Genomic DNA, 27,294 nt, shown 5'->3' with positions numbered 1-27,294 from the left:
TCACGAAGCCACTCATGTCACAGGCCTAGGATGGATGGACTCTTCCTCTGTGTCTTTTGCTCCCTCCACTGCCCGCCACCTCTGCCAGCTGGTAGGAGAGCCCTTTGCTAACCTCACACTCCTGCATCTCATCTCTCTGCTGTGCCTCCTTTCAACTTACTTTTACATGTATGGGTGTTTGGCCTGTGCGCATGGCTGTACACCAACTCCAGGACTGGAGTTACATGGTTGTGAGCCATCATAGGGGTGCTGGGATTTGAGTTCAGGTCCTCTGGAAGAATAGCTAGTGTTCTTAATCAGAGCCATTTCATCAGCACTTCTCACGACTCCTGAGAGGTCAGTTCTAAAGTCTATCTCTTAGCAAGACACTTGGGAGTCCGATCAGTAAATCAGAGTTCCTGTGGCAGCTCTGAGCTCCTCACGCAGTCTCTTTGCTCCAAAGGCTGATGACTACTTCCTAGGGTGAACAGCATCCCCTCAGGTCCACTGCAAGGGCAATCTTTCTGCTTAGAGCAGCATCTCCACTGGGCCTCCTGGGTCTCCAACACTGGGCTTGCCTAGGGTCTTTTCACTCCTGTGTTCTCTGGGCTGATGCCATGGACCCAAGACTTTTTCTTCAATCAGTGTATGAACTTTAGGCTTTTTTTCCCCTCTCCAAATCTAAGCAGAGACAGACAGAGTGCTCTTCCTTTAGCAGTTTCATCAGAGCAGCTGGGCTGAGCTCCTGTCACTTTCCATCCTCCACCCCCACCCCCCAAACAGTCCCAGGGATCCGGATTTGGGGGTGGTGCATGCCTTTAGCCAGCATTCTCCAGCACTTGGGAGGCAGAGGCAGGTGGATCTCAGAGTTTGGGGCCAGCCTGGTCTACAGATTTAGTTCTAGGACAGCCAGGGCTACAAAGAAAATCCTGTTTCAAAAAACCAAAAACAACAAAACCCCAAAACAAACAACAATAAAACACAACCAAGCAGACAAGCAGGTCTTGGGAATGGCTCTCTCCGCACAGCCAGCCAGCCCAGCCACTGAAGCAGATTCAAATGAAAGCAGTCGCCAACACCTTTCCCCTAATCACGAAGCCACCTTCTCAGAGGTCAGGCAGGGGACAGGACACAGAAAGGTTTTCAAACAGAAGAACTAACAATAACACTCACTCAGGGAATCAACACCAAGAAGGAAAACAAAATGGCCATCCAACTCCAAGCTCGTCTCCTAATAATTTTTCATTTCCTGATGGTGCCACAGGCAGTCCATAGTGAAAGAAAACTGAAACATTAAACATTCAAAATAAAGACTGTATTTAAAACTGTAAATTCCCTAGACACAAATTTTATGAATTTCTGTCCAATAATTTAAAGAAGTATTCAGTTCACACAAAACCCCCATTTTCTTTAATTAATCTAAGTAGACCATTTGTCCCCTAAAGGCGAAAGAAAACTCCGTATTAATCAGTTCATGGTGTAGAGGCCAACCAGAGAAACCCCATGGTTTTCTAGGTCCCCTCCATGTTAGTACTAATGATAGCTTGCCACAAACTCAAAATTCCAGAAAGATGGGGGTCCCAGAAAACAACCCTGACTCAGGGACCCCCAAAAACGTCCAGCTGTGAGCGGCTCCTTGGTATGGAGACTGTGTCTTCACTTCTGTAACTTGCTTATGTGGATACCCAGGTTGTTTTCAGTTGCTTTAAACTTGGCAGACCAGGCCAGTGTCTGCTTGCTTGCATAGATCCTGTGGGCCTGCCCTCCCGTGATTCTTCCCTTTAGGAACCCTCTCCCCACCCCCTCCTTTATGGCAATCTGAAATGTGGCCCTCAGGCTGTCAGCCTGTCATGCCAGCAGCTCAACAATAAATGTTTTAAGTAAAACTGAATTGTCTTTTCCCAGGGGTCAGAAATTCTGTAATAATGGAATTATTATTAACGAAAGAAAAATCAATATAGTCAAAAAGAGTGTGACCAATGAAGTCTGCCGGAAGTTTCTCGTGTGACTCTGTAGCCGGGCTGGACACTTGAGAGCCTCACTGTCCCAAGCAGCTCTCAGGTCTTCTGTGCCCATTCCCTACCACCACTTCTCAAAGCAAATGTGTTCCTTGGGAACGTGGCAGCTTTCCAGGTGCTTAGAGAAAAAGTCTGTCATTGGAGGTGGTCCGCAGACATAGAACAGAGTCTCTGCTGAGATGTGATCTCTTATCTCCTTCTCCGTTATTCTTCCATCTACCAAAAATAAAACCAGGAAAACACCACATCAGGCCCGGCATGTTTGTATCCTGACCAACCACAGCTGAGCGTCAGTGTCCCAGGTAGCACTGTGAGCCCAGTCTCCCAGGCTTCCCAGGCCTACAGCAAGCAAAGCAGGAGGCTTGTAGGGACCAGCTGCTCTTTAGAGAGGGACCACAAGCGTACTCTCCTCTGCAGAGAAGAAAACTGCCTTCAGCAAAGTAAATGGCTGTTTTATTTAAATTAAAAAAAAAAAATCCTTCCAGGATAGTAAGATGCTCAGCAGGTAAAGGTGCTTGCTAACAAGTCTGATGCCTTGGCACCGTCCCTGAGTGTGATTCCCTGAGACTCACAGATGGAAGAGAACCAATTCCAAATGTTGCCCTTGGTATTCATACAGACCTGCACACACACGCACACACACACTTAAAATAATTTTAGCTGGATGTGGTGACACACCTGTAATCTTAGCATTTAAATGGCAGAGGTAGGTAGATCTTCATGAGTTCCAGACTAGCCAAGGCTATACAGTAAGATTTTGTCTTAAAAAAAAAATCTAAAACAAACAAACAAAAAGTAAAGAAAATAACTTTGAAGACTCCTTCCAAATAGGGAAACCGAGTAATTTCAATAACTATTAATAGCATGCGGAACTGACTCAACCAAAGCAAGACTATTATTCTTTTTTATATATTATACTGATGCTAAGGACGTCTAAAAGTTTTGAAAAATACACATTTAATATGAACAGTAGGAAACCTATCTATAATAAGTCCACCTAAGTATGAACCGTTCCGATTCCCCAGGGAATGAGATTTCCAGCAGGTGACTCCTGACAGTAAAAATGCCTCAAACAGTCGGCCATCCAGTAACCACCATGCAGCTAGTTTTAAAAAAATAAACTCCTTAGAGGACTCACCTGTGACATAAGGCTTTAGTTCCGCACTGATTTGTGCTGTCTGTTTTGTAACATGAAAACTGCAAGAAATCTTCTCAGGGAATTCATGTACTAAGTCGAGGATATCTTTCTGGAATGTCAAACATATTGACTGGGTCAAGCTACAATTAAAACAAACAAACTATAGTTGGGTATGGTAGCACATAACCTTTAATCTCAGCCCTTGGCAGGCAGATATAAGTGTCTGTCTATCAGTTCAAGCCGAATCTGGTCTACACAGCAAATTCCAGGCTAGTCAGGGCTAATGTCTTAAAACCATCACTACTTGGTGATACCACTGCTACAACCACCACCACCTCCTCCTCCTCCTCCTCCTCCTCCTCCTCCTCTTGTTTTTTGAGACAGAGTCTCACGCAGTCAAGTTAGCTATGAATTTTCTGGTTGGTCACAAACACCTTACCTTTGGCTTTAGCACGCCAAGTGCTTGGGACGACAGGTCTGACACCATGACTGGCCCTAGTGACTTTTCTGTTCCATTAACTTCTAGATTCTATCCCACTGTGGTGAACTGAATGAGAATGGCCCCACAGGCTCATGTTTGAATACTTAGTCCACGTTGGTGGAACTGTTTGGGAAGGATTGGGAGGTGTGGCCTTGCTAGAGATGTATCATTGCGGGGGGGGGGGGGGGTTTGAAGTTTCAAAAGACTCATCCCATTCCCAGTTAGTCCTCTCTCTTCTTGCCTGTGTCTCAAGATGTGAGCTTTCAGCTACTGCTTCAGTACCATGCCTGCCTGCCCGCCTGCCCGCCCGCCTGCCTGCCTGCCTGCCGCCACGAGAGTCATGAACCATAACCCCCTGAAACCAGAATTTCCATGTTAAACTTTCTTTTATAGGTTGCCTTGGTCACAGTGTTATATCCTTGCAATAGAAAAGTCATGAAGACACCCCCAAATCTCATCTTATGTTGTCACTTAGCTGGGAACATTTTTAACTGTCCTGGGTGAAAGGTGACTGTTAATTATCGCTTGAATTGATTAACTTCCTAAGCCTTTTTGTGAACCTTTGCAGAGAAATCTGAAAACACGCTCCTGTTTATTTACATGTTTATTTATTTGGATTGGCATATATTCACTGTTTAGTGATGGGCTTCATAGCAGACATTTTCACTGGGTGATCAGATAACACATTCTGGTGTTACATCAGGCACTTCAGCCATACTCACCCCACCCTTCTCCTTTTACTCCATTCAGTCCCCTAGGCCTCACTTCCTCCTCCTCCTATACACCACCTGTATGACTTTTCGTTGTTTCCTTATGGCATTCTCATATGCACTTTTTTTTGGTTGCTCACTCCACCATACACACTCCTCTCCTCCTGCCCTGAGCTCTCTTCTGCATCTCTCAGCTCAGCAGTCCCCTTTGCACCGTTATGTCATATTGCCTGTTGTTTATGGACTACACAATTTCACACATGAGCTTGGAACTTACTGTAGACCTATCTCCCACCTTACCTTAAACAGGAGTTCACTGGTGTTCTTTGCACTGTAGAGCAGTTTTACTGTTCCTATCTCATAGCTACTTCCTTTGTCTGCGTGGTCGCGGTGGAGATCTGCCGAGTGGCGCAGGATAGAAAGCAGGGGGTTAATCCCGACCCCTCCAGCAATCAAGATGAGGTTTCGAGGGGCATCTGTGGGCTGAGGGTCAAAGAAGAACTCTCCACCTACTCTGAGAGCCACTTCAGAGTCAAGTGTGCACTGAAGCAAGAAAGAAAAGATCCTTTGGTTCAGTGCAGGGCAAGTCTCAGACCGAACATCTGTGTAAGTGAAACCACTGGGCTGACTTTCTGCCTGCTTACCAGTGTCAGGGATGATCTGCACAGCTTGTTTCCAATTTTCCCAGAGCCTTGGGACTTGATTTACTTGCCCAGCATGTGTGCTGCTTGCTGTTCTAACTTTGTGGTCCATATGACATAGCCATTCTGGTATTAAGCAAAGGGACTTGCTTCAGAGATTTGCCATTAGCATCACAGGTGTGGAGCTGAGATGACAAAGCAGCAATGGACTCAGGCAGGGCAACCTCTGGGGTATGTATCCCTTCACTGGTCATGTTCCTATGTTCTGAGCTGAGAAAGACTCGATGGCCCTGGGGTCCCTCCTGAGCTGGGCAGACCCAGTCAGACTAGTGTGCAGGCTTGCCCCAGCACTGTGGCACCAGCTGTCTGTTCACATTTCCCTCTAGCAGCCAGAAGGGCAGCAGGAGGCTGTACATGCTGGCCAAGTCTCACTTCAGCCTGCCCATGTTATGTTCCAGTAGTTGGTGAAGTCACTTACACAACTGACTCCAGATGCCTCTGATGGAGTGTTCTGGAAACCTTGGCAACATTTTTTTTTCCATTGTCACAGTGATTTGGGTTACTTAAGTGGCATGCAGAGGATAGGGCTAGATGGCTAAATCTGCAGAAGTTTTGTGAACTACTCTTTATTGGTAATTAAGAATCAGCCACTGTGAGAATATTCAGAACACAGAAATCTGCACATAATATGAGTGAGGGCTTTTTATAATTCAGAGCCCTGGATCACCTGCAAGGCATTATTGCAATACACAGAACTGTCAGGATGATTTCTGAGTGACCCACAGACTGTTCACATGAGCAAAAGCCAATTTGTAATGATCTGACGCTACTTAGGCAAATGTTTTTGCTGCTGTGAACAACTATCTGAGACAATAACTTAAAAGGTACAAATATTTGCTTTTGGCTCCCAGCTTTGGAGGTCTTAGTGCACAGTCAACTAGCTGGAACCATTGTTTCTAGGCTGTGGGGAGGCAGAGTGGATAGGACACAGAAGCCAATCTGTTCAGCACATGGCAGGCAGGAAGCACAGAAAGAGAATGCCCGAGTGGGGTCCCCCCACCCCCCGTCTTTATTGAGAATGCCTGGGTGGGGGTTTTCTCCCCTCTTTATTGTATGTTTGCCCCACTCAGCCTATGGGATGGTGCTGCCTACCCACATTCAGGGAGTGTATTCCACCCTTGGCTAATGCTCTTTGGAAACAGCCTCAGAGCACACCAGAGGGGAGCCTTTTAGTACTAGTGAATCCTGCTCTTGTCTCCATCCAGCTCACAGTCAAGAGTGACATGAACAATGACTCATTTTACAAATGAACTCAGACAGCTTTGCACAAATCTAAGTTCACCTGACTCTCCCAGAATGTAAGCAGTGTGAAGACTGCACTTGGCTGTGTTCACTGTTCTGGAGGACCACACCCTAGGTGGTAACACAAGTGTCCTTCTGTCCCCACACAGCGGTTCTGTACCAGCTGCACCGACAGACCAGATAGATCTGTGGTCACTGATGTCAAAGTCCTCTGAGTGCTTTACTCTACCGTGTGGTCTCCATACGCCCAAACCTGAGTGTTAGAAATATTCTTTAGTTATGCCCCCCCCCCCCGCACCCCCCCGCTTGCTTCCTTACTCCTCCTTTGGTTTCAGCTAGAGAATTGTGAGTTTGGAGTGCTTTTTTCTGTTTTACCTATTTTTACTATAATTATACATTTTGTTTCAGGATAGTTCTAGAATGGAGGCAATGGATCTGACAGGTTTACCATGTCATTAAACTTTTCTGAGCCTCTGCTGCTAAGTGTGGAAATGGGCCAGCAGATTGGATGACACTGGCCACCACGACACACCATCATGTTCTATAGGAAGATGTCTCCATCACTGTGGCTCTCAGAGAAGAAACACTACTGGGTGTGTCTATTCCTTCTTGTCTCCCTCTAAAAGCAGAATCTGGGAAGACAGCCATTTACACTGCAAGCACAGCTCTGCCTCAGTGCAAGCTTCTAGCATAAATGGACAGAATTGAGAAGCAGTAACGTATCACATCGCATGATTTCAGAGGGTCAAAGCCTGAGCATTCAGCCCCTGGACTGCACATACCAGGTAGCAGGAGGCACTCGGGACATGGATTTAATCCAAGCTTCTACAACTTAAGATGACCAAATGGAAAAAAACTCCACTGAATTCATAAAACAGGTCTTAAGCAGCTGGGTCTGAGGTATCCTGTGTTCTTTTTGCCAGCTGTGTCTGACTTAGCTCTCTGCTGACCTTGGGCCCTTCCCCCTTTCAATTAGTATATAGGAGGCTGTATTTCTTACTAGGCTTGCTTGGCCTAAGTTTACTTCCTGGTCCTCCCACTCGACATCTGCCATTCAGGACCCTCGTCCCTCCAGGTTTAGGTTACAAGGGGACCAACTGGGCAAAACACAGACTTAAAGAGAGGCAGAGATGCTCAGACCTCTAAATTTAAAAGTCAGTTGAGGGTCTGGAGAGACGGTTCTGTAGTTCAGAACACTTGGCCCTCTTACAGAGGACTCAGGTCTGGTTCCACACACCCACACAGTGACTCACAACCATCAGCGGCTCCAGTTCCAGGGAATCTGACAGCCTCCGAGGGAGAGAGACATTCGTATGGTGCACAGACAAACATGCACATAAAAAAAGTTGTGCTTTAAAAGTAGTTGCTCACCTGATTGTGAACCCAGACAGCAGGAGGGTGGTCTGCATATTTCACCGCCAGTTCTATTATTCTGTCTCGTTCTAGCAGTTGGGGACTGGAGCAAATTGAAAACCCACCAACCACTGAGACTCCTGGGATGAAGAAATCAACCCTAAAAGGACAGAAGAACAAAACATCACTGTTGCAATAATTTAAAAAATGGTCAACAGCAGGCAATAAAACAAAGTTGACAGCATTTTAGGAGACAAAGAAAAAGCCAAACTGCTAAATTAATAGAAGATGAACAAGTATAACTAGTCTTATTTTTGTTGTTTTTTTTCTTTTTGTTTTTTTCGAGACAGGGTTTCTCTGTATAGCCTTGGAACTCGCTTTGTAGACCAGGCTGGCCTCTAACTCAGAAATCCGCCCGCCTGCCTCTGCCTCCCAAGTGCTGGGATTAAAGGCATGCGGCACCACGCCCGGCTAAGTATAACTAGTCTTACAAAAATAAAAAAATTCTTCAGCAATTTAATGAAGAATTATTATGCTAAGATATAATTTAGATGAACCACACATATTACTAAGAAGATATCAACTAGCAAAGATGGACCAGGAAAAAACAAAGAAACCTGAACTGATCTATACAAGCGCAAAGAACTAAACTAATAGACCTTCAGTTCAGGTTCAGTTCACTGGGGAGTTGCAACACACACTTGAAGTAGAAGCAACGCTTCAGAAACTACCCCAGACACAAGAGAAGAGACAGTGGAACTTATTCTAACGAAGCTGGTTATCAGACACTGAACAGAAAGTACAGACCAATATCCATTCAAATAAAGACAGGAAAATTCCAAGAATACAAGGCTGGGTTAACGTCTGTCCTCATTAGTGTTTTAATTAATCGAGTGCTAGGTTCAATGAGACATGTTTCTCAAAAAGATAAGGTTGCCAGGTGTGGTGGTGCACGCAGACCTCTGAGTTCCAGGTAAGGTGGCCAGCCAGGTGTGATACACTCAGACCTCTGTGTTTGAAGCCAAGGCCCTGTTTTCAGCCACCTTGTCTAATCTATTAGAACAAAGACTGCTTTTCAGAAAAGCATCAGTGCCCAGCAACCACAACTGGAGCAGATCAGGTGACTATCTGCAGACACAACTGTTGAGCTGGGGTTCCACAGACGAGCACTGGACTACAAAAGGTAGGTTTCAGACAGAGGGACACATGGGTGCCAACCAGAAAAGGAATCAAGTTGTGCATGCCAAAACAGGAATGACCCAGAATTCCTCTCTCCTGGTAGAGAAGTCCTTTCCAGAAGAAAATATACTGCCTGATAGCAACTTTCATAAATACACATCCTTGGACAAGGGAAATTCCACTCACCACTGGCCAGCCTTAAAGGAAAAGTCTTTATCAGCAACAAGCAAACGGAGGCTCTTCACTGATGGAGACTCGTGAGTGATTTCACACACCTTAGCTGCAGCCATGACCTGAAGCAGAGAGGTCTGGGGCTTAGAGACATGTGGTTTGGAAAATTGTCCAACAAGGCACAGCACACACGGCTTTGCTCTGCATCAAGTGTGCAAACTGAGCGAACTTTCTGAGATGTACTACAATGCTGTCTCACTCTGTCTTAGTTTCCTGCACAAACATCATGACCAAGAAGCAAGTTGGGGAGGAAAGGGTTTATTCGGCTTACACGTCTATGCTGCTGTTCATCACCAAAGGAAGTCAGGACTGGAACTCAGGTCAGGGAGCAGGAGCTGATGCAGAGGCCATGGAGGGATGTTCTTTACTGGCTTGCCTCCCCTGGCTTGCTCAGCCTACTCTCTTATAGAACCCAAGACTACCAGTCCAGGGATGGTCCCACCCACAAGGGGCCTTTCCCCCTTGATCACTAATTGAGAAAATGCCTTACAGTTGGATCTCATGGAGGCATTTCCTCAACTGAAGCTCCTTTCTCTGTGATAACTCCAGCTGTGTCAAGTTGACACAAAAATAGCCAGTACACACTCTGAATACAAACGTCCTTACAGGGACTGTGTAACCAGTATCCATCTCGGTCTTGGCACCCTGAAGAGCTCTGTGTGTGATGCCCTCAGCAACCCTGGCTGGCATCTAAAGTCCCCTTCAGGAGTAGGCCAGGCGAGGCCATGAATGCTTCTGAGTAAGAAGTCCATGGATGCCAGCAGCAGCCATTCACAGAAAGCATCAGGCGCTTTTTAAAGAGCAAAGAAACAGGAATCCGGGTTTGTACTCATGTGCTTCCTTCTTGACTTTGTTTTCTGAGTTGAGGCCTCACCATGCAGCCCTGGCTGAACTGGTACTAAATGGATTAGGCTGGCCTTGAAATCACTTGCCCTTGCCTCCTGAGTGGTGATTAAAATGTGTACCACCATACTTAGCTTGTGTGCTTATGTCTTAATTTATTATATTTTTCTAAAATATAAGCATCACGACCTTAAGCCAAGAATGCCAGAGCCCTTTCCTACTGGGAGTTTGGGATGCACTACTCTCAGGGGTGATTTTGCTCTCTACTGAGCACCCACTGAATGTAATGTGTCTCCACGTCCTTCACTTCCCCTCTGCTCTGTATTCCTCTTCCTCCTCTACACCTGGGTATTAAACCTGGGTAGAAGACAGACATGACTCCCCTCAACTTCCTTCTCTTCAGCTTCACCCGTGGCACTGGGCAGGAGCTAATCAAATGCAGTACCCTCAATGGCGGGGCCCCAACCAGCCCCACCAGGGGATGCTTTGGAAACCTCCCACCCCAATGCTAGCTCAGACTGGCCTGTTCTTCAACAGGACTTCCAGGTCTAACCAACTCTCAATAGGAGATCACTTAAAACATTCTACTAGAAAACGTCTTACTACCTCAAAATAGCTCCTGGAATTTCCATCCTTTGTTCTCTGCTGTAAAACCCCTTGCCTCTCTTTCTCTGCTTGTTGTTAATCCCTTCTTCCTCTTGTCTTGGAAAACATGTGGGTGATTTTCCATGACAGGCCCCCATGCTTGCAGCTTAGAAAACAAAAAACAAACAAACAAACAAACAAACAAAAAAACCACAGGGTCTCTCTACATAGCCTAGGCTGGCCTGGAGCTTGCAATCCTCTGCCTTAGTGCTAAGATTACAGACTTGTGTCACCAGGCAATGTCCCTTCTACCTACACTCCCAATCCTAACCTCTATCTGTGACAGATTCTACTCCAACAACTACCAGCCAGGCTTCTGTACACAGCTCTACTACTTCATGTTCCATCAGACACGGCATACAAGGCCACTGGCTTTCTCTTGAGCAGCTCAGAAAGAAGCAGAACATAGCCGTTAACAGGTGACTCTACAGTGACACAGCCCAGACTTTAATGCTGGCACTACTACCACCATGTACCTCAGGCCAATGCCCTCGCTGCCTTCAACTATGAACTGAACCAGTAACACCTTGCTTCATAGGGTTGCTGGGAACAGTAAAGTAGAGAATACAAACGGAAGCACTTCTCATGTTGCCGGCCAATGGTAAGTGGATGTGGTTTGCTACCATGCACTCTACTGCCCTATCTCTGTGGCTGGGAGGATGCTCTGGAGGGGACTGAGTCCTCCCTGATGTCACACAATGCTGAGCTGCTTTGCCCCAGAGATCAGCTGGTTTCCACAGCTCCTCCCATCTCCTCCCACTTCTCATTCTGTTTGGGAGAATAAAAGTTTGAGATAAAAAGAGGGAAATGAAGTTAGGAATTTCTTCCCCTAAAGACAGCAACAGGATCAGAACTGTAGTCCTGAAAGTTCCTGACTCCTGTGTACCCGGTGCTCTGCTGTCAATCACACCGTCAGAGCTTATATTTGCCTTTCTTTGTCTTACACCAGGATCAGGAGGACCTCCTCAAAGTCCCCATACCTCTGCCCTATAAGCTCCTGAATGGTGACTCTAAGTCACACACTGGTAACTGCTACCTGCAGGCCAAAGCCCAGTACTCTGGAGAGTCGTGTTTGGTTGGACCCAGCAAGCCTGATGATTGGCTTACGTCCACCCATGACTGTCTGCACCGCAAAGATGCCGTTCAGTGATGAGATTACTTAACTACCTGGGCCTTCGGACAAAGTCTGCCTAATTTATCTACCTGCTTCTACAGCCCACAGACGTGTACACACAAGCTTGTGATGTAAACCTTTTTTCCTTTATAATCTGACAAGACTTCATGTTGATGGAGACCGTATCAGCACTTTTGCGTGTGTGTTCAGATCCATCAGTGGGAATCTCTATTTTCTTATTTGCCCATTAGCTTCCTCTGTGGCATTAGCTTCACATACTTCTCAAAGAGAAGAAAGAATCAAAGTGGAAGCAACAATCCCCTTAGTACCAAAGCAATTCTCTGAAGCAGAATTAAGTTTTAAGAGAAGGGCCTAAGCAGTATATAAGTTAAAGTGTCTCCTTATATTGTAACATAAAATGAAACTATGACAACAATATAACTTCTGACCATGTTTGTAGAAGTGCATACATACAGGATTTCCCTTGCTTTACAGAGATATACCACACTAAACTAAATACATCTGAATATGTGTGAAACTGCTCAAAAAAGTCAAAGTAAATGTCCACTGTGTGTCTGACACGGAAACAGAGTTACTCACTGGGATACAGGTGAGGCTCCTCTATTTCCCAGGCCTCTGCACCCTTCAGGAGGCAGCTTAGCTTACTAGAGCCTGGGCATGATTGACAGGCGGCAGGGGAGGGGCAATGAGCTCGGCCACCTTTCTGTCCCAGATGTCAGTGCTGCTGACGAGCTAGGAGGTGCTTCGAAAGCAGGACACACAAGGACTTTGACATGATGGAAAAAAAAAAAAAAAGAAAAGAAAAAGAAAGAAAAAGAAACAAAGGTAGCCACGTGTAGGCGCTACAAATTCCCTCTCCTCAGCGTACCTGTGAGGAGGGGCCTTGGCCACGGCTGTGCTCCCTCACTGAAACACCCACTCATGCCAAACTTAGTGGACAACCTTAGCACCACTCAGCCACTGCTTTCTATTTAGGTACAAATCCCCTGCTCAGGAGGATGAAATCTCACTGACTGGGCTCAGCCTCACCTAAGGCCTGTCCTATCAGCCAGTCAGTGTGCACGCTGCCCAGCCAGGAACCCCCACCATGCCCCAGACACAAACCTCCCGGCGGAGGACACTGGCGGTTCTCTCTAGGTGGTCCATTTTCCTTCTGGATTTAATTATGCTTTTTAAAAGAAGAAAAAAATGGGTTATTAAGCATTATCCTTATAAAATAATTAAACTAGCTTCCCTGTCACACACTCCCCCACCCCCTACCAAATCATGGCTATTGAAAATACAATTAATTGTGGATTGTACAAAATACTGAAACTCAACCAGTGGTAAGTTGCACACTCAACAGTTTCCAATGTTGGTATGCACATTGAAGCCAGCATGCTTTCTGTCTTGAGTCTGAAGGGACCCCACCCACATGATAGCAAAGGCCGACAACTCACCTGGCTAGGGTAAGGTGACGCAAAGTGCTGGCCTTCAGTCCCCACGAAGCAGCCTGAGTGCAGACGGCTCCCACAGATCCTCGAGACAAGCCAGGAATCAAGGCAACGTGGGCCATGGTGCTTCCTGGGGGAAACGGAACTGAAATTTAAAACCGTTTTCAGACAAAGTAGAGAAATGCCAGACTGTGGTAGGGGCAGGTAAAACAGAGTTTGGGGGCTAGCGAGATTCTCCAGTGGTTAGAGTGAAGAGACATGAGACACCTGCACATCAAATCCTACACTCTCCTGACCCTGCGTGGAGCCAGAGCAGATAGCACTCCCTCCCTCTGAGTACTCCACCCCTATACCTGGCTTCCACCCTAGCCTCTACATCACTGAAACTCACACCACTTTTCATTAACAACCAACATTTCTCAAGTGCAGATGGCTCCTGCCCTTGAAGGAAACAGAAGCCAATGATAATGGCCCACTCTTAAGACTATGAAAAAGAGACGACTAGGTGTTCCCAGACAGCTGTGGCCAGCTGTAAAACTATACCAGCTTCTGACAGCACAAGTTACTTTTCCCAGGTCAGAAAGGTCCCTTTCCAGATGCTCGGTTCTGCCCGCTGTCTGAACAAACGCTATCGGGTTTGAAGGACGGCATTCCTTTACCCACTCATTAATGCCCAGGCTTGAAAACCCTGCTTGCAGTTTTTTTCCTTTATAAACCCCCTTCCCTTAGACCTGGGGGTTCACTCTCTTTCCTGTTCCATCAGGAAGGTTGGTGGCCCAAGCTCGAGCTTGAATAAAGACCCTCCTGCAGATCAGATAGCGGGTTGTGAATCCTGGTGGTCTCTTTGGGGTTTTTACAATCTGGGCACAACAAGAGGTCCTGGCTGTTCTACCAGAGGCCCTGAGCTCACATGCCAGAACCTGCACGGCGGCCCACAACCATCTGTGACTCCAGTTCCAGGGCATCCGATGCTCTCTTCTGATCTTAGCAAGTACCAATACATGCTACACAGACACGGGCAGAACACCCACACACAGTGGAAGGACGAAAACGAATTCCCACAAATTGCCCTTTGACTTCCAACACACAAATCAATAAGTGGCTGTGGTGGTTTGAATAGGGATGGCCTCCACAGACTCTTTTTTTTTTTTTTCTCCACAGACTCTTATGCTAGAATGCTTGGCTATCGGAAGTGGAACTATTAGGAGGTGTGGCCTTGTTAGAGTAAGTGTGTCACTGTGGAGGTGAGGCTTTGAGGTCTTAAATGTTTCAAGCTAAGCCAGTTTCCTCCTTGCTGTCTGTAGATCAGGATGTAGACCTCAGCTCCTTCTCCAGCACCATGTCTGCCTGCACGCTGCCATGCTTCCCACATGATGATAATGGACTGAACCTCTGAAATGGAAGCCAGCCCCAGTTAAACATGATATCTTTTCACAGCAGTGAAACCCTAAGACAGTTAAGTAAGTAAGTAAGTAAATAAGTAAATAAATAAATAAAATAAACATTTTTAAGTAAAATTGCTTAAGGATTTAGTCTTGCCACAATAGGACATGCCTTTAGTCCTAGCACTTGGAAACTTTGAGATTGCTAAGGTAGTTTTTCCTTTTGTGCTAAACCAAAACCAGAGAGTTAGTCACTGAAAGCAAGCCAACAGCCCTTCCTTTAGAAACCCACGAGATTCTGGGAGCCAGCTGGCTCACACAGTATTTTGGTGCCAGTACTGTAGACTAAGGCCTCTAGATTTGCACCAGCCATAACACTGAGAAGTTTTTCATATACTGAAATTCCCACAGAGGTCCTGCAATGGCAGAGACAATAAATTGATAAGTACAAAGACAATAACAGAAAAGCCTCATCAAGTCTTACTTGCAAAAGAAGAGGTTCCTTTAGATCTATAAGTGTGAAGCCCAGTGGTAGAGCGCTTACTTGGCTGCCCACAGGCCCTGGGTTTGAGCCCCAGCCCAGATTGAAGTGAGGGGCCATGTTACATTCCTCTCCCTCAGTGTTAATCCTTCCCTCAGGTATTAATCCTCCCCTCAGGTGGACAATTCTTTTTGATTACTCTTCTGCTGCTGCCTCTTAATTTTCCTTGGCCCGAGTCACCTCCTGCGACATAGGCTACCCAGCCCATGAAATCCCTGCCACACTGGTGCAATGGACTATCTGTGGCCCTCCTTCCTGTCTCGCCACAAGGGCTTCCCATTATGGTTCTGCCCAGCTTGATCTAGTGCTGTGCTGAAGAAAGAAAAACCAGTCAATCCCTAGAGAGATGATTCACTTATATGACATTTTGGACCAAAATCCCTAAATCCTCCGGTGAAAGGTGGACATTTTCCACTTAATGCTTTAGAGAACTACTGCTAAAATAAACATTTTTACAAATGTCTACTTCTCAACTGAACTGGAAACTAAAGGAAATTAACTTTTAAAAGCTGCTCATTTTCAAAGACTGAATTTTGCTAACAGTACCAAGCCTAAGAGTGCCAATAACTGGCAAGTAAAGGTATTTTTATAAAATTGTGTTCAACTTGCCTCTGAACTTTATTCTAGTTCTTTTTTTAAATTTATTTTTATTTTTATTTTTTTGAGACAGGGTTTATCTGTATAGCCCTGGCTGTCCTAGAACTCACTCCATAGAACAGGCTGGCCTTGAACTCAGAAATCCGCCTGCCTCTGCCTCCCAAGTGCTGGTATTAAAGGTGTGTGCCACCACTGCCCGGCTTTATTCCAGTTCTTATACGAAAGTATTAAAAAGAAAAAAATCAGATTGGCAAGATGGTGCAGTAGATAAGGGTGCCTGCTGCCAAGCCTGAGGAGCTGGCCAGGAGACAGGTGATAACTACACCTACAGATGAGGCTGTGTGTAAGGGAGGAAGGGTGATGGGGGGGCGGCTATGGGGAGTACTAGTGAAGGGCTCTGGGGGCTGACAGCAGCTGAGATGAAAGCAGAGCCGATCGAGACAGCCAGGCAGACATGAAGGGGAGACATGAAGCACACTGCAGCAGAGATCTTGGCAGGAACAAAGCCCAAGCAAGAAACAACGCTGGCAAGTTAAGAGGAGCTGGGTGAGAATGCCAGGAACCCGTACACGTGCCTATGTGTCCAATGTGAAGGTATGGAACTTCCCTGAAGGGCACTCACAGCAACTAAACAAAGTTCAGAACAAGGACATGATCTTCATACTTTTAAATGGTCGCCCAAGTGAAAGCAGGAAGTCAAGACTCTAGCTTAAGATTCTGGTAGAACAGTGGCCAGAGGTGGTAGGACAGTATTAAAAATGTTTGGGAATTAAGAACCCTTCAACATGCTAAGAGGTTCCTACTGTAGGAACAGCCCTGCTGGCTTCCTCTCATTCTGCCAGAAACAGACCAGGCAGTCTGGTTTGTCCCAAAAAAACAAAAACAAAAACACCCCACAAACAAACAAACAAACAAACAAACAAGAGTTCTAGGTTCTAGGACCGAAGGAGTCCAAGTTGGCATCATGACTTTTGAGCTTTGCCTTAGCGAATTCTTCAGCCCCCTAGACCTCATTTCCCAGGGCTAAAGATACACCCCATCTGTACTTCACTGTGTTATTCTAATGATAAAATACACATAAGACTTATCCAGAACCCAGTGTCAACTACCATAAATAAATGGCTCATTAAGTTTTTCCTTTACTATTTTAAATAATATACACACAAATGATTTGTTGAGAAGTTAAAAAGAAAAGCTAGCTGACTATAATGTCCGTCTTTAAGATGCCCCAGAAATTTGTTTTTGATGAGTCTGAACTGCTTTCTAAAACATCAGGTCCGGGGCTTGAGAGATGGCTCGGCAGTTAAGAGCACTGACTACACTTCTAGAGATCCTGAGTTCAATTCCCAGCAACCACATGGCCAGAAAAGGGTGGCCCGGAACTGGAGTTAGAGACATAACTAAATTCAATATAGGTGCTAGGAATTTAACGTGGGTCTTCAGGAAGAGCAGCCAGTGATACTAACTGATGAACCAGCTCTTCAGCCTTTTGTGTGATTGCTTTTTAAATAAAAGACCTAAGAACTTATACACACTATGAGCCTCGTGTGGCCGGTAGCCTCCCCAATATGGAGCTCACCAACTTGTCGGCCCCTGCGCTCCAGGGATCCACCTGTCTCTGCCCCTGCTTGCATCAGTGCTGGGGTTACAGATCGATATACTTGCCAAGCCATTCCCTACCAACAACTGCATCCATTTCTGCGCATTGAAGAATGGCTCATAAGAACTAAAGATCATCTAAACTAAAAACAGACACTTGAAAATCAGTTTTCTTCCTGTGTCCCAGAGGTTACGTGGGAAGTATTTATATCCATAAAGATAGAAGACTTTCACTGCATTTCTCTTCTGCCCAGACAGGCTACAGCTAACCTGCAACAGGCTACAAAGATCTCCTAATTGCTATTTAGATCTTCAATTATGTTTAAAAAAAAAAAAAAAAAAAAAAGGAATGGAGATCTTTGAAACAACCTTCCATACACTTAAATTCTGGATTTTTCCTCCCAAAGACTTCTCTGCCCTTAGGTTTTCACACTTCAAAAAAGCTTCAAAATATAGTGTCCTTTAAACATGCACAAAATTGGTAATTTATGCACACAACTGTACATACTTAAACATTGTTACAGAAATGTAAACTACATAAGTCATACATGACTGCTGAACTATTCATTCTCGTGCAAAAGAATGTTAGATTCCAAAGGACCTACTCGCAGAAGAGGAAGGAAGAACCAAAGAATGTAATTTTCCAACCCCCAGAGCCCTTCAAGTCAAACTCGAATCCAGTTCTGCCATAGTAGCTTTTCACTACACTGCACTCCTCCGGTGAGATGACTAACTGCTTAGTAATACAGCAGTGCTCCAAAGTCCCTGGTTGTAACCGGAACAAGCCCAGCACGGATCTTGGAACAACGTGCTTCCCAAAGAAGAGGCTGCACGCTGACGAAAATACCAGGAACACCATTCCTTTTACCGAGAACTAAAGTTCACATAAATAATTTGTTCCTGGGCTTTAGAGACAGCTAGGCCCATCATTATGGCCTAGGTATGCAATCTTGGGCAAGATGCCCAGTCTCTAAATCTATGTTAAAGATGAATAAAATGGATTTTTGAACCTCAAGATCAACAGACTTACGTTTAACATATAGGTTGCCCACTAAAACCCCCCAATAATTAAAAGCTACTGTGCCCACCACTGCAGTGAATACTTAGAATATGGCTAGAACTCGCCCCTGTCTTGCAGATCTTGGTTCTCTACAACACAACCGGGGTATCAGAAGGTGGCTGGGGTGAGAGAGGCAGTGATGTACCTGCAGGCAAGAACTCATAACAGGCCAAGAGTCACTCAGAGTTCAAGGTCGCCTGAAACGCAATTGCAGGAGCGCTGTGTGTCGAGAACTGGAGAGAACGCTGTGCGGCTCCCTGAGCCTCAGTGATCCCCCTTTCAAGAGGGCGTAGCCTCCGCCAATTCTTTTAATGTCCTCTGAAGTCAGCTATAGAGGACAAGACTCTACCTGCATAGAAAACTCGTTTATATCCCAAGCCCAAACTCCCCGGGCCCCGGAGTGACGTAACCGCCATGAGAGGGAGCCCTTCACACTATTGGTCGTTGGCGCTCAGTGGACGGAGAACTGCGCAACGCTGCTGCGCAGGAAGCACCATCTTTCCGGCGCTATCGCCATGGCGACCGCGACCGGGTCACCCTTGCAGCCGCGGCGGTAGAAGTTACGTCATCGCCTGTGCGTCCGGAAGTGACTGTTCCTGCGCCAGGGTGGACCGGGAAGACCGGGCCCTACCCTGCTTGGGCGCAGGTAGGCAAGCTGATGCGGTGCCGACCGGGTGACCATGGCGGTGTTTCACGACGAGGTGGAGATCGAGGACTTTCAATATGACGAGGACTCGGAGACATATTTCTACCCATGCCCCTGTGGGGATAACTTTGCCATCACCAAGGTACTCTAAAGGGCCCGCCGGCGATTCCTCGAGCTTGCGCATTGTCGCTTCCGGTGTCCCTGGGAAGGCTCAGTCACCCACGTGTTCTTCCGAACCCCCGCCCCTAAAGTAGTAACCTAGGCTGTCTAGGATACAGGGTCGGGTTAAGGGCGCTGTTCTCCGTAGTCCCGCCCCTAAATGTTTTTTTTTTTTTTTCTATTTTTTTTTTTTTCCTGGAGCTTCTTTGAAGAAGGGAACTCGATTTTGTACCCCAGGGTTTTGGAGGCGATCGAACCAACCTAATCTCCCTGTTTTTTTCCCTAGATGAGACTTGGGAGGAAAGTTCTTTGTGTTGTTACCCAACTAAAGACTTGCCCATAGACGTAGGAGAGATTTATGGGAAGTTGACGAAAGGCTATGCTGACCATATGTTGTTTGATTGCGTTGTAGGAAGATTTGGAAAATGGAGAAGATGTGGCCACGTGTCCTAGCTGCTCACTCATTATAAAAGTGATTTATGACAAAGTAAGGGATATGTTAAAGGGGATGGGTGGTGTGAGCTAATGACAAGGGCCTTAAAGGAGCCTGTCTGATAGAAAAGGGCGGAAGAGAGTTGGGTGTTGGTTTGTTTTTTGAGACAGGGACTTTAAGTAGCCATGGCTATATGGGAACTCATGATGTGAACCAGGCTGGCCTTGAATTCACAGAGATCTGCCTTTTATGTAACTTATGATCACTTTGGAAAGGGCAATAAAGAAATTGCTTTGTAATGAAAATTGATGACTTAATCAGGAATGAAAAATTATCATGGTTATTTTAATTGATGTTCTTCCTTTTGACATTTCTCTTGTATTTAATATTTAGTTTGTTCAGAGCTCTCTAGGATATTTTTAGAAGATTGCATTTTATTGCTTGCCTAGCTTATGTATAGAATCTACCTTGTTTGAGATATACTTCCTAGATGCAATGTTACAGTTCCATGTTCCTTTGTATCCATTAGGAATGGCAATAGAAAAGGGGTAAATATCTTTACTTCCCACCCAAAGCTCAGTTAGTGCTTTGGAGTCTAAGTAAGGAATGTAACAGTCCTGAGGATAAATTCTAAAATGAGTATAGGGTAAGTTGGACCAAAGCACAGAACTTTGTGGGAGAAGCAGGTGTTAATTTAGACAATAATAGAAATGTAATGATTCATTCTTATTTTAAAATGGTTTATGGAACAAAGAACAATGGACAGACTAGGGACTGACTCCTTGGGAATCACACTGCAGAGGATGTGTAGTACCTGGGACAGTTTTTGTGGTAGCTGGCATAAACCAGCATGGAAGGTCAGAGTCTGAACCTCATTTACAAGTAGTTACTGTTGCAGGTATGTGTTGGGGAACACACAAAGGCATTCTTTTTCTTACTCATTTTGAAGAGGTTACATGTTTGAATGACCGGATATTGATCTGAAATATAAAAACTTGGAAGTGGTGAGGTGTTTATTTCTGGGAACTGATTGCTCCCTAGCTAAGCTATTCATGAGACACTGTGCATTAACTAACGACCTCAGGGCTAAACTTCAGTATACTTTTAGATTCTGGTTCTAGTGCTGACACCAGCTCTCTGTACAAAAATAAAAAAGTGTTATTGGGTCTGGGGAGATGGGTTAGTGGTTAAGAGCTTCCAAAAGGAGTGGCCATTTACATCTTCCACAGTGGTGGCTCACAGCCATCCACAACTCTAGCCCCAGGGAATCTGGTGCCCTCTTCTTCCCTCACGGGCACCTCCCACACATGTTGGGTACACACATACATACAAGCAAAAAAACCCAAAAGTCTTTGAATATCCCTTTGTCTCCAGTTGTGTCAACTGGGGTAGCTACTGATATCTATTAGGAAGACCAAGGGCTGAGGCCATACAGCACAGACCATCCCTGAGCAGCAGTTAGTTCTTGGTACGTTAGTCATAAAATTTTTAAACTAAATTTGTTGGCATTTTTATAATACTATAAATGGATTTTCCCCTAAATTCCACATCTTGACTTTTTTTCATTGCTAGCATTAAAAGAAAGAAAGAAGGAAAGAAAGTAAGATGACAGAAAAAAACTAATAGCCAGATTGATTCTGTGGCCAAATGAAAGTGGTGTTAATGCATTTGTGAGACGAACACCAGGTGGCTAATAGCACTTCTTCTTCTTCTTAGGATCAGTTCATGTGTGGAGAAACAGTCCCAGCACCTTCAACCAACAAGGAGTTAGTTAAATGCTGAAGAACCCCCCAGGGACCACATCCTGAACCGTGGGGGCTGAGCCCAGGTGCATGGATCCAGTGCAGAGTTACCAACCTCCTCGATGGGCAGCCTCAGGGGTGTGATCTTCATCATCACTGAACTCAGCCTGAAAAAGGGAGCCTATGACATGCCAGCCCTGGATTCCATACTGGGACTGGAAGGATTCCTAATTGTCCGTCTGAATTTAAGGAAGAGCCTTATTATAAACTGTGGTTTCTCCTTCAGTCGGTTGCATCATTTGAACATCTGGAAATTCATTTTCTGAAAATAACATCATCCGCCTCAATCCTGAGTGTCTTTTATTTTTTTTAAGATTTATTATTTTATTCTTAATTGTGTGTGTATGTGCATTTGTGTGTGGGTACGTGCATGTGAGTACCATTGCCCAAGTTGGATCTCTTGGAGTAGGAGTCACAGGCACTTGGGAGCTACCTGACATGGATGCTGGGACCCAAACTTTGGTTCCCTGAAAGCACTACACATTCCTAACCTCGGAACCATCTTTCCAGCCCGTGATGGGAGCTTTTCAAAGATTACATTTTGACATAGTTTCTGAGGTGGTTCAGGTGAGGCCTTTCCTAGAAACATCTGCCTTTTCCAGAGCTGCACTTCCGGCTCATTCAGTTGCACTTCCCACTTATTCATCAGCCAGCCACCTGGGCTTGCCGTGACTGCGTTGTTCCTGTTCTCAGTCATATCTGTTACTTTTCACGCACCAAGTGCAGTCCTGGTATTAGACTGTAAGACCACAGTTTCTCTGTAGCTTCCAGTTAGTGAGGAAGGAGGGACGTCTGAAGTGACTTAGTAAAAGAAACACTGCTCTTTAATGCCTCGTTCATCCTTATGTCAGGACAGGTTAAAAGGAAACAGCCAACCAAGTGAGGTACCTTAGCTGGCAGCAGCGCGAGGTGCGAAGCCTGCTAACTTGCCAAGTGAAAGTGCATGAGTATTGCCAGCTGGAAACAAGTGTTTCTGTATCGGGGCCTGATGGGCTCATCTTAGACGGGCGAGGCTGATCCTATCTGTAGTGGTTGTACCGGGGCACAGTTTTGTGTCACCATTAGTCTTAAGAAGTGCAGACGCTACAACAGGATGAGCTTGGAAGTGTGAGCTGGCTCTAAGACATGCCTGTGATGGCACACCTAGGAAGACTGCACATAATGGTACCTCTTGCGCGCGTCCGACTCGACCAGCAAGAACGACACGGCACACAAGTAGGATCCTTCTGCAGCCAAGCTTTAATGCATCTTGAGAGGGAGAGCATAAGCTTACACACGGATGCGAAGACTCTGAGGAACCCAGCCCTGTGCCTTATATAGAATTTTTGTCCCGCCTCTGACGTGGCGCATCCTCACAGGGCCATTTCCAAACAGACCAGATAACGTACTTAACGGATGTATGTCCTCGCGGACAGGGACTATCCAGAGACATGTGCAGTAAGCCTTTTTACTTGTTCAAACACCCAGCTCATGTGCCATCTTGTAATGGCGAATGTGGGAGTGGCTTTCCACATCTCCTCCTTTTGTTTTAATTTTAAGGCCACCCAAGCGATCGAGAGTGAGGGTGGAGGTCAAATTCCCAGTGTGCAAGATAGGTCTTACACAGGGTCCTCCTCTTAGACTCTTCGCCCAGAGGAACCCTGGCCTGACCCTATGTCGTTTTTCCTGGGAGAAGGAAACTTAGACATATAACCTTCGTATAGATGACATGCCCTCCTGGAAGAGGTTTTAACAGCCGCTTTGCCCCTTCCACTGCAGTGCTTAGCCTCGCAACTCTCCTTGGGCTGCTGAAGCGCACTCACTCTGTCCCGTGCAATGAGACTAGCCTCGTGGGGTGCAAGAGCTGAGTGGTCAGCGACCTTTTACTATACATACTGGGTCCAAGTTCGGCTCCACACTTCTCTAGAAGGTCCCCATCCAAGCCTCATAAGATATGGTAATAATATCTTTCTTTCTTTCCTGACAAATCTTGAAATTTTGAATGCCCTGTGAGTATTAGCCACGCTCAACCACCGGGACAATCCTATTCAATCCACCCTGCCTCCCACAATCCCTTTCTTCGTTTTTCCTGTCTTCATTCTGAGGTAATTCCAGGTTTCTGAGGCCTCAAGCAATTTTGCAATCAATGCTGGTTATTCTTAATATCCTCTCTCTCATAGGCAGCAATCCTATTTTAGCAACAAATAAAACAGCATCATTTAAAGGCGTTCATACATAGCCATTATCTCAAGCACTTGTACACGTTCCCGCAGGAGAGACACCACCTTTTTAAACAGGCAAGATCCTATCATAAGTATCAAAAGAAGCATCACAACTGATCCCACGAGTGTGGAAATCAAAGTTGTCATCCAGGGGGACTGACTGAACCAGCCCTCAAACCATCCTTTATTGGCATCAAAGATTTTTTGTCTCTGTGCAAGGCGAGTTCTCAATTTTGCCATGCTGTATCGCACTAATCCGGTCTTATCGACCCAGAAACAGCATTCTTCTTTTAGGGCGGCACACTTCCAAAGAGGATAAACTCGTCTCTAAATTAGTAATTGATTTTTCAATTTCCTTTATATCCTCATGCATAGCTTGTTGCAAAATTTTAAGCTGATGAATATTATTAAGTGCTACCGCCCCTGTGCCTATACCAGCAGTGATGCCGCCTGTGGCCAGGCCTCCCAGTAACACCGCTAAGATAATAGAGGCGGGATCTCTCTTAAGACGTCGGGGGCCGGCATTCTCATAGGCTTCCACAACATGACTTATGGGATGATAAATAATCCTAGGCCATAGGGTTACCATAACACAAAAAATACTGGTAAAATTTAAGGTAGCAAGGGAAACGCAGGGGGTAAGGCCAGCACTACAGGCCCAATAAGTCCCTTCTGGCGGGACAAGATAGCCAGAGGACTGGGAATGAGAAGATATATTTGTATAACTTCTACTTATAGAAAAAATGGCGACCGGATCATGACCGGTACGGTACAATCTCAGACCCCAACTTTTTGGGCCATCCCAGTTAGCTTTCTTTCCTGCCTCAGTAAAGGTAATCACCAATGGATTACATCGGCCCCCAGGGGTGGCTCCGATATGGCTAGTTTTTAAAGAATCATAGCAGGGGCCACAATCAACCCTCCTTCCATCCTTTGTGCATTTCCATTTTCCTCTCCCCCCATAAGTATAGCCAGGTGTATTTCCTCTCTTAACATAATGAAATCCCATGTGGATGAGGGATTCCAATAGGCATGCCCCGTAGTCTCACACCCCCATACTTTACTATAGCCCTCTGCCGGACCCCCACAATGAGGTGACACCTTATGACCAGGGCAAACATAGATGTCAAATTCTCTGGTAAATTCTCTTTGATTAATATATTGGCATCCATAATCTCCAGATGGATCATGATCAGAGGGATCCCATTCATTACCAACCAGATCACACAAATCTACATAAAGGGTTGGAAAAGCCTCTTTTAGGGCACCCTGCAAAACAGTCTTATTAGCAACAACTCCTGTTAACAAATTAGAACTAGTCCAAGTCACATTATAGATCTGATGTGGGTTACTCCCTGATCTTTGAGTTCCTCCCAGTGTCATCATTTCCAGAAGTAGGATCATCCATGTCCAGCTCCGTCGCAATGGGTTCTTCTTCCGCCTGATGGATTGTTCTCGTAAGGCGGGCAGGGATCCAAAAAGGGTTGGCTTCATCCTGTGGAAAGACACATACGGCTCCCCTGGATCTGATCAATATGGGATCCGGGCCCTTCCATTTGTTATTCAAAACATCTTTCCATTTAACCCTTTCTTTGGGCCTATCTGGCTCTGAGTAATGACGTTCAGCCTCAGTATGGCCATGAGCATCAAGATTTAAAAAATTAGCCGGGCGTGGTGGCGCACGCCTTTAATCCCAGCACTCGGGAGGCAGAGGCAGGCGAATTTCTGAGTTCGAGGCCAGCCTGGTCTACAAAGTGAGTGCCAGGACAGCCAGGGCTACACAGAGAAACCATGTCTCGAAAAACCAAAAAAAAAAAAGATTTAAAAAATTGAGTGTAAAGAGTGCCATAGACACAGACACTCTTGGTACTCGGGGTAGAGCCTCCTCGACTCCCCCTTTCTGTTTTATTAGATAGGATTTGAGGGTGCGGTGCGCCCGCTCAACAATACCCTGTCCTTGAGGGTTGTATGGAAGTCCAGTCAAGTGGGTCACGTCCATCTGACGGCAGAACTGTTGGAATTTTTGAGATGTATAAGCTGGACCATTATCAGTCTTAAGGAGTTTGGGTTTCCCCCAAGCACTCCATGCCTCAAAGCAATGTTGAATCACATGTGAGGCCTTTTCTCCAGTTAGGGGAGAAGCAGACATGATACCCGAGCACGTGTCAATGGACACGTGGAGGTACTGAAGTTTGCCAAAGGAGGGGACATGGGTAACGTCCATCTGCCAGACCTGTAGGGGTCGAATGCCACGTGGGTTAATTTCTACGTGGGGGACTGGCAGAAACTCACAACAGTTTTGACACTGAATGACAATGTCACGGGCCTCCTTTCTTGTCAAGGAGAAGCGACAACGCAGAGTTTCAGCCGTCACATGAAATTTGTTGTGAAACCTCCTGGCAGCTTCTATTGGAGATGATAAAGCTGCAGCCACCATTTTTGTAGCTTTGTCTGCCATATCATTTCCCTGAGCCATGGGCCCAGGCAGGCCCGAGTGGGCCCTGACATGAGTAATATAGACTGGAAATTTTCTGGCTAACAGGACTAGCTGTATTTGCTGAAAAATATGGGCAACCTTGCTAGATGACCTAATCACCCCAGCCACTTCTAAAAGATTTACAGCATTAACCACATAATGAGAGTCAGACACAATATTAAGGGCTCCTGAAAAGGTTTTTAAAACCTCCAGGACCACAAGACACTCCACTACTTGAGGAGAATTCTCACCAAACTGTTTAGAGGTGACCTCCCCATTGTGGACATAGGCACCTATGCCGGTTTTTGACCCATCAGTATATACCACGGCCCCATCTTCAAGTGGGGATTTAGATGTCACACGTGGAAACACAACAGGCTGATTCTGGGCAAACTGTAAGATGGGATGCTTGGGATAATGATTATCTATCTGTCCTTCAAAGGAGGTAACCAAGACTGCCCAGTCATTGGAGGTGGCTGCCAGAGTTTGAACTTGTACAGCGGTGTAAGGCACAATTAGGGTATCTGGGTTTTTTCCAAAGTGGGTAATAGCTGCTTTCAGGCCCCTAAGGGCAAGCTGTGCAACTGCATTAGGATACCATTCTATTATTTTAGCAGGGGAAGCATTTGGGTGGACCCACAGTAGAGGTCCACCCTGCCATAAAACTGCAGTCGGCAATTGGGTTGTCTTAAAAACACACAAATCAAAAGATTGAGTATCATTAATGCGATGCAATTGGGCCTCCTGCAAAGCCCCCTCAACTGCTCGCAACGCCTGGTCAGCAGCTGGAGTAAGGGCTCTAGGGGAGGAAATATGAGAATCCCCTTCCAATATTTCAAATAAAGGTTTCAACTCCGCCGAGGGGATTTTCAAAAAGGGTCTAAGCCAATTAATATCTCCCAGCAACTTTTGAAAATCATTTAAAGTATGAAGATGGTCCCTCCGTATTTCTATTTTCTGGGGTGCAATCCTGTCTGGGGTAATTATCGACCCTAGAAACTGTCCTGTATCAGAAATCTGCACCTTTTCTGCAGCTATTTGCAAACCCCACCGTTGAAGAGTGTCCAACAAACAGGGGTATGCCCTTTTTAATAGGCTCAGGTCTTTGTGACACAAAAGAACATCATCCATATAATGTATTAAAATTAAAGAAGGAAATTGTTCCTTTATTGGGCTAAGAGCCCTTTGTACATAAAGCTGACACATGGTGGGACTATTGGACATGCCCTGGGGCAAAACTTTCCATTGATATCTTCTATCTGGTTCCATATGATTGAATGAGGGAACTGTGAAGGCAAAACGAGGCCTAT

General features: G+C 45.7%; 2 protein-coding genes across 4 annotated transcripts; one reads left to right on the top strand and one right to left on the bottom strand.

Annotated features, from left to right (window-relative positions):
• Nucleotides 1–1,106: 1,106 nt before the first annotated feature.
• On the bottom strand, nucleotides 1,107–18,855 carry Oxnad1 (oxidoreductase NAD binding domain containing 1). 2 transcript variants are annotated; one of them, XM_021182232.3, is made up of 8 exons: nucleotides 18,413–18,855; nucleotides 13,095–13,233; nucleotides 12,760–12,823; nucleotides 8,988–9,094; nucleotides 7,641–7,782; nucleotides 4,627–4,869; nucleotides 3,136–3,244; nucleotides 1,107–2,213 (listed from the first exon to the last, which is right to left on the bottom strand). In XM_021182232.3, the coding sequence occupies exons 2-8, from the start codon at nucleotides 13,208–13,210 to the stop codon at nucleotides 2,059–2,061; spliced, it is 936 nt and encodes a 311-aa protein (XP_021037891.1). In that variant the 5' UTR covers nucleotides 13,211–13,233; nucleotides 18,413–18,855; the 3' UTR covers nucleotides 1,107–2,058. The 2 variants fall into 2 exon arrangements, with proteins under 2 accessions (XP_021037891.1, XP_021037890.1); XM_021182231.3 differs by having other exon boundaries at nucleotides 1,108–2,213; nucleotides 13,095–13,218.
• Nucleotides 18,838–21,594, top strand: Dph3 (diphthamide biosynthesis 3). 2 transcript variants are annotated; one of them, XM_021182234.3, is made up of 3 exons: nucleotides 18,838–19,055; nucleotides 19,485–19,559; nucleotides 21,222–21,594. In XM_021182234.3, the coding sequence occupies exons 1-3, from the start codon at nucleotides 18,948–18,950 to the stop codon at nucleotides 21,285–21,287; spliced, it is 249 nt and encodes an 82-aa protein (XP_021037893.1). In that variant the 5' UTR covers nucleotides 18,838–18,947; the 3' UTR covers nucleotides 21,288–21,594. The 2 variants fall into 2 exon arrangements, with proteins under 2 accessions (XP_021037893.1, XP_021037894.1); XM_021182235.3 differs by lacking the exon at nucleotides 19,485–19,559.
• The last annotated feature ends 5,700 nt before the right edge of the window (nucleotides 21,595–27,294 follow it).

This window comes from Mus caroli, unplaced genomic scaffold, assembly GCF_978045245.1.
Source record: "Mus caroli unplaced genomic scaffold, Mus_caroli_1 scaffold_12, whole genome shotgun sequence".
Taxonomy (NCBI): Eukaryota; Metazoa; Chordata; class Mammalia; order Rodentia; family Muridae; genus Mus; species Mus caroli.
This window is presented reverse-complemented; position numbering and strand designations above follow the sequence as displayed.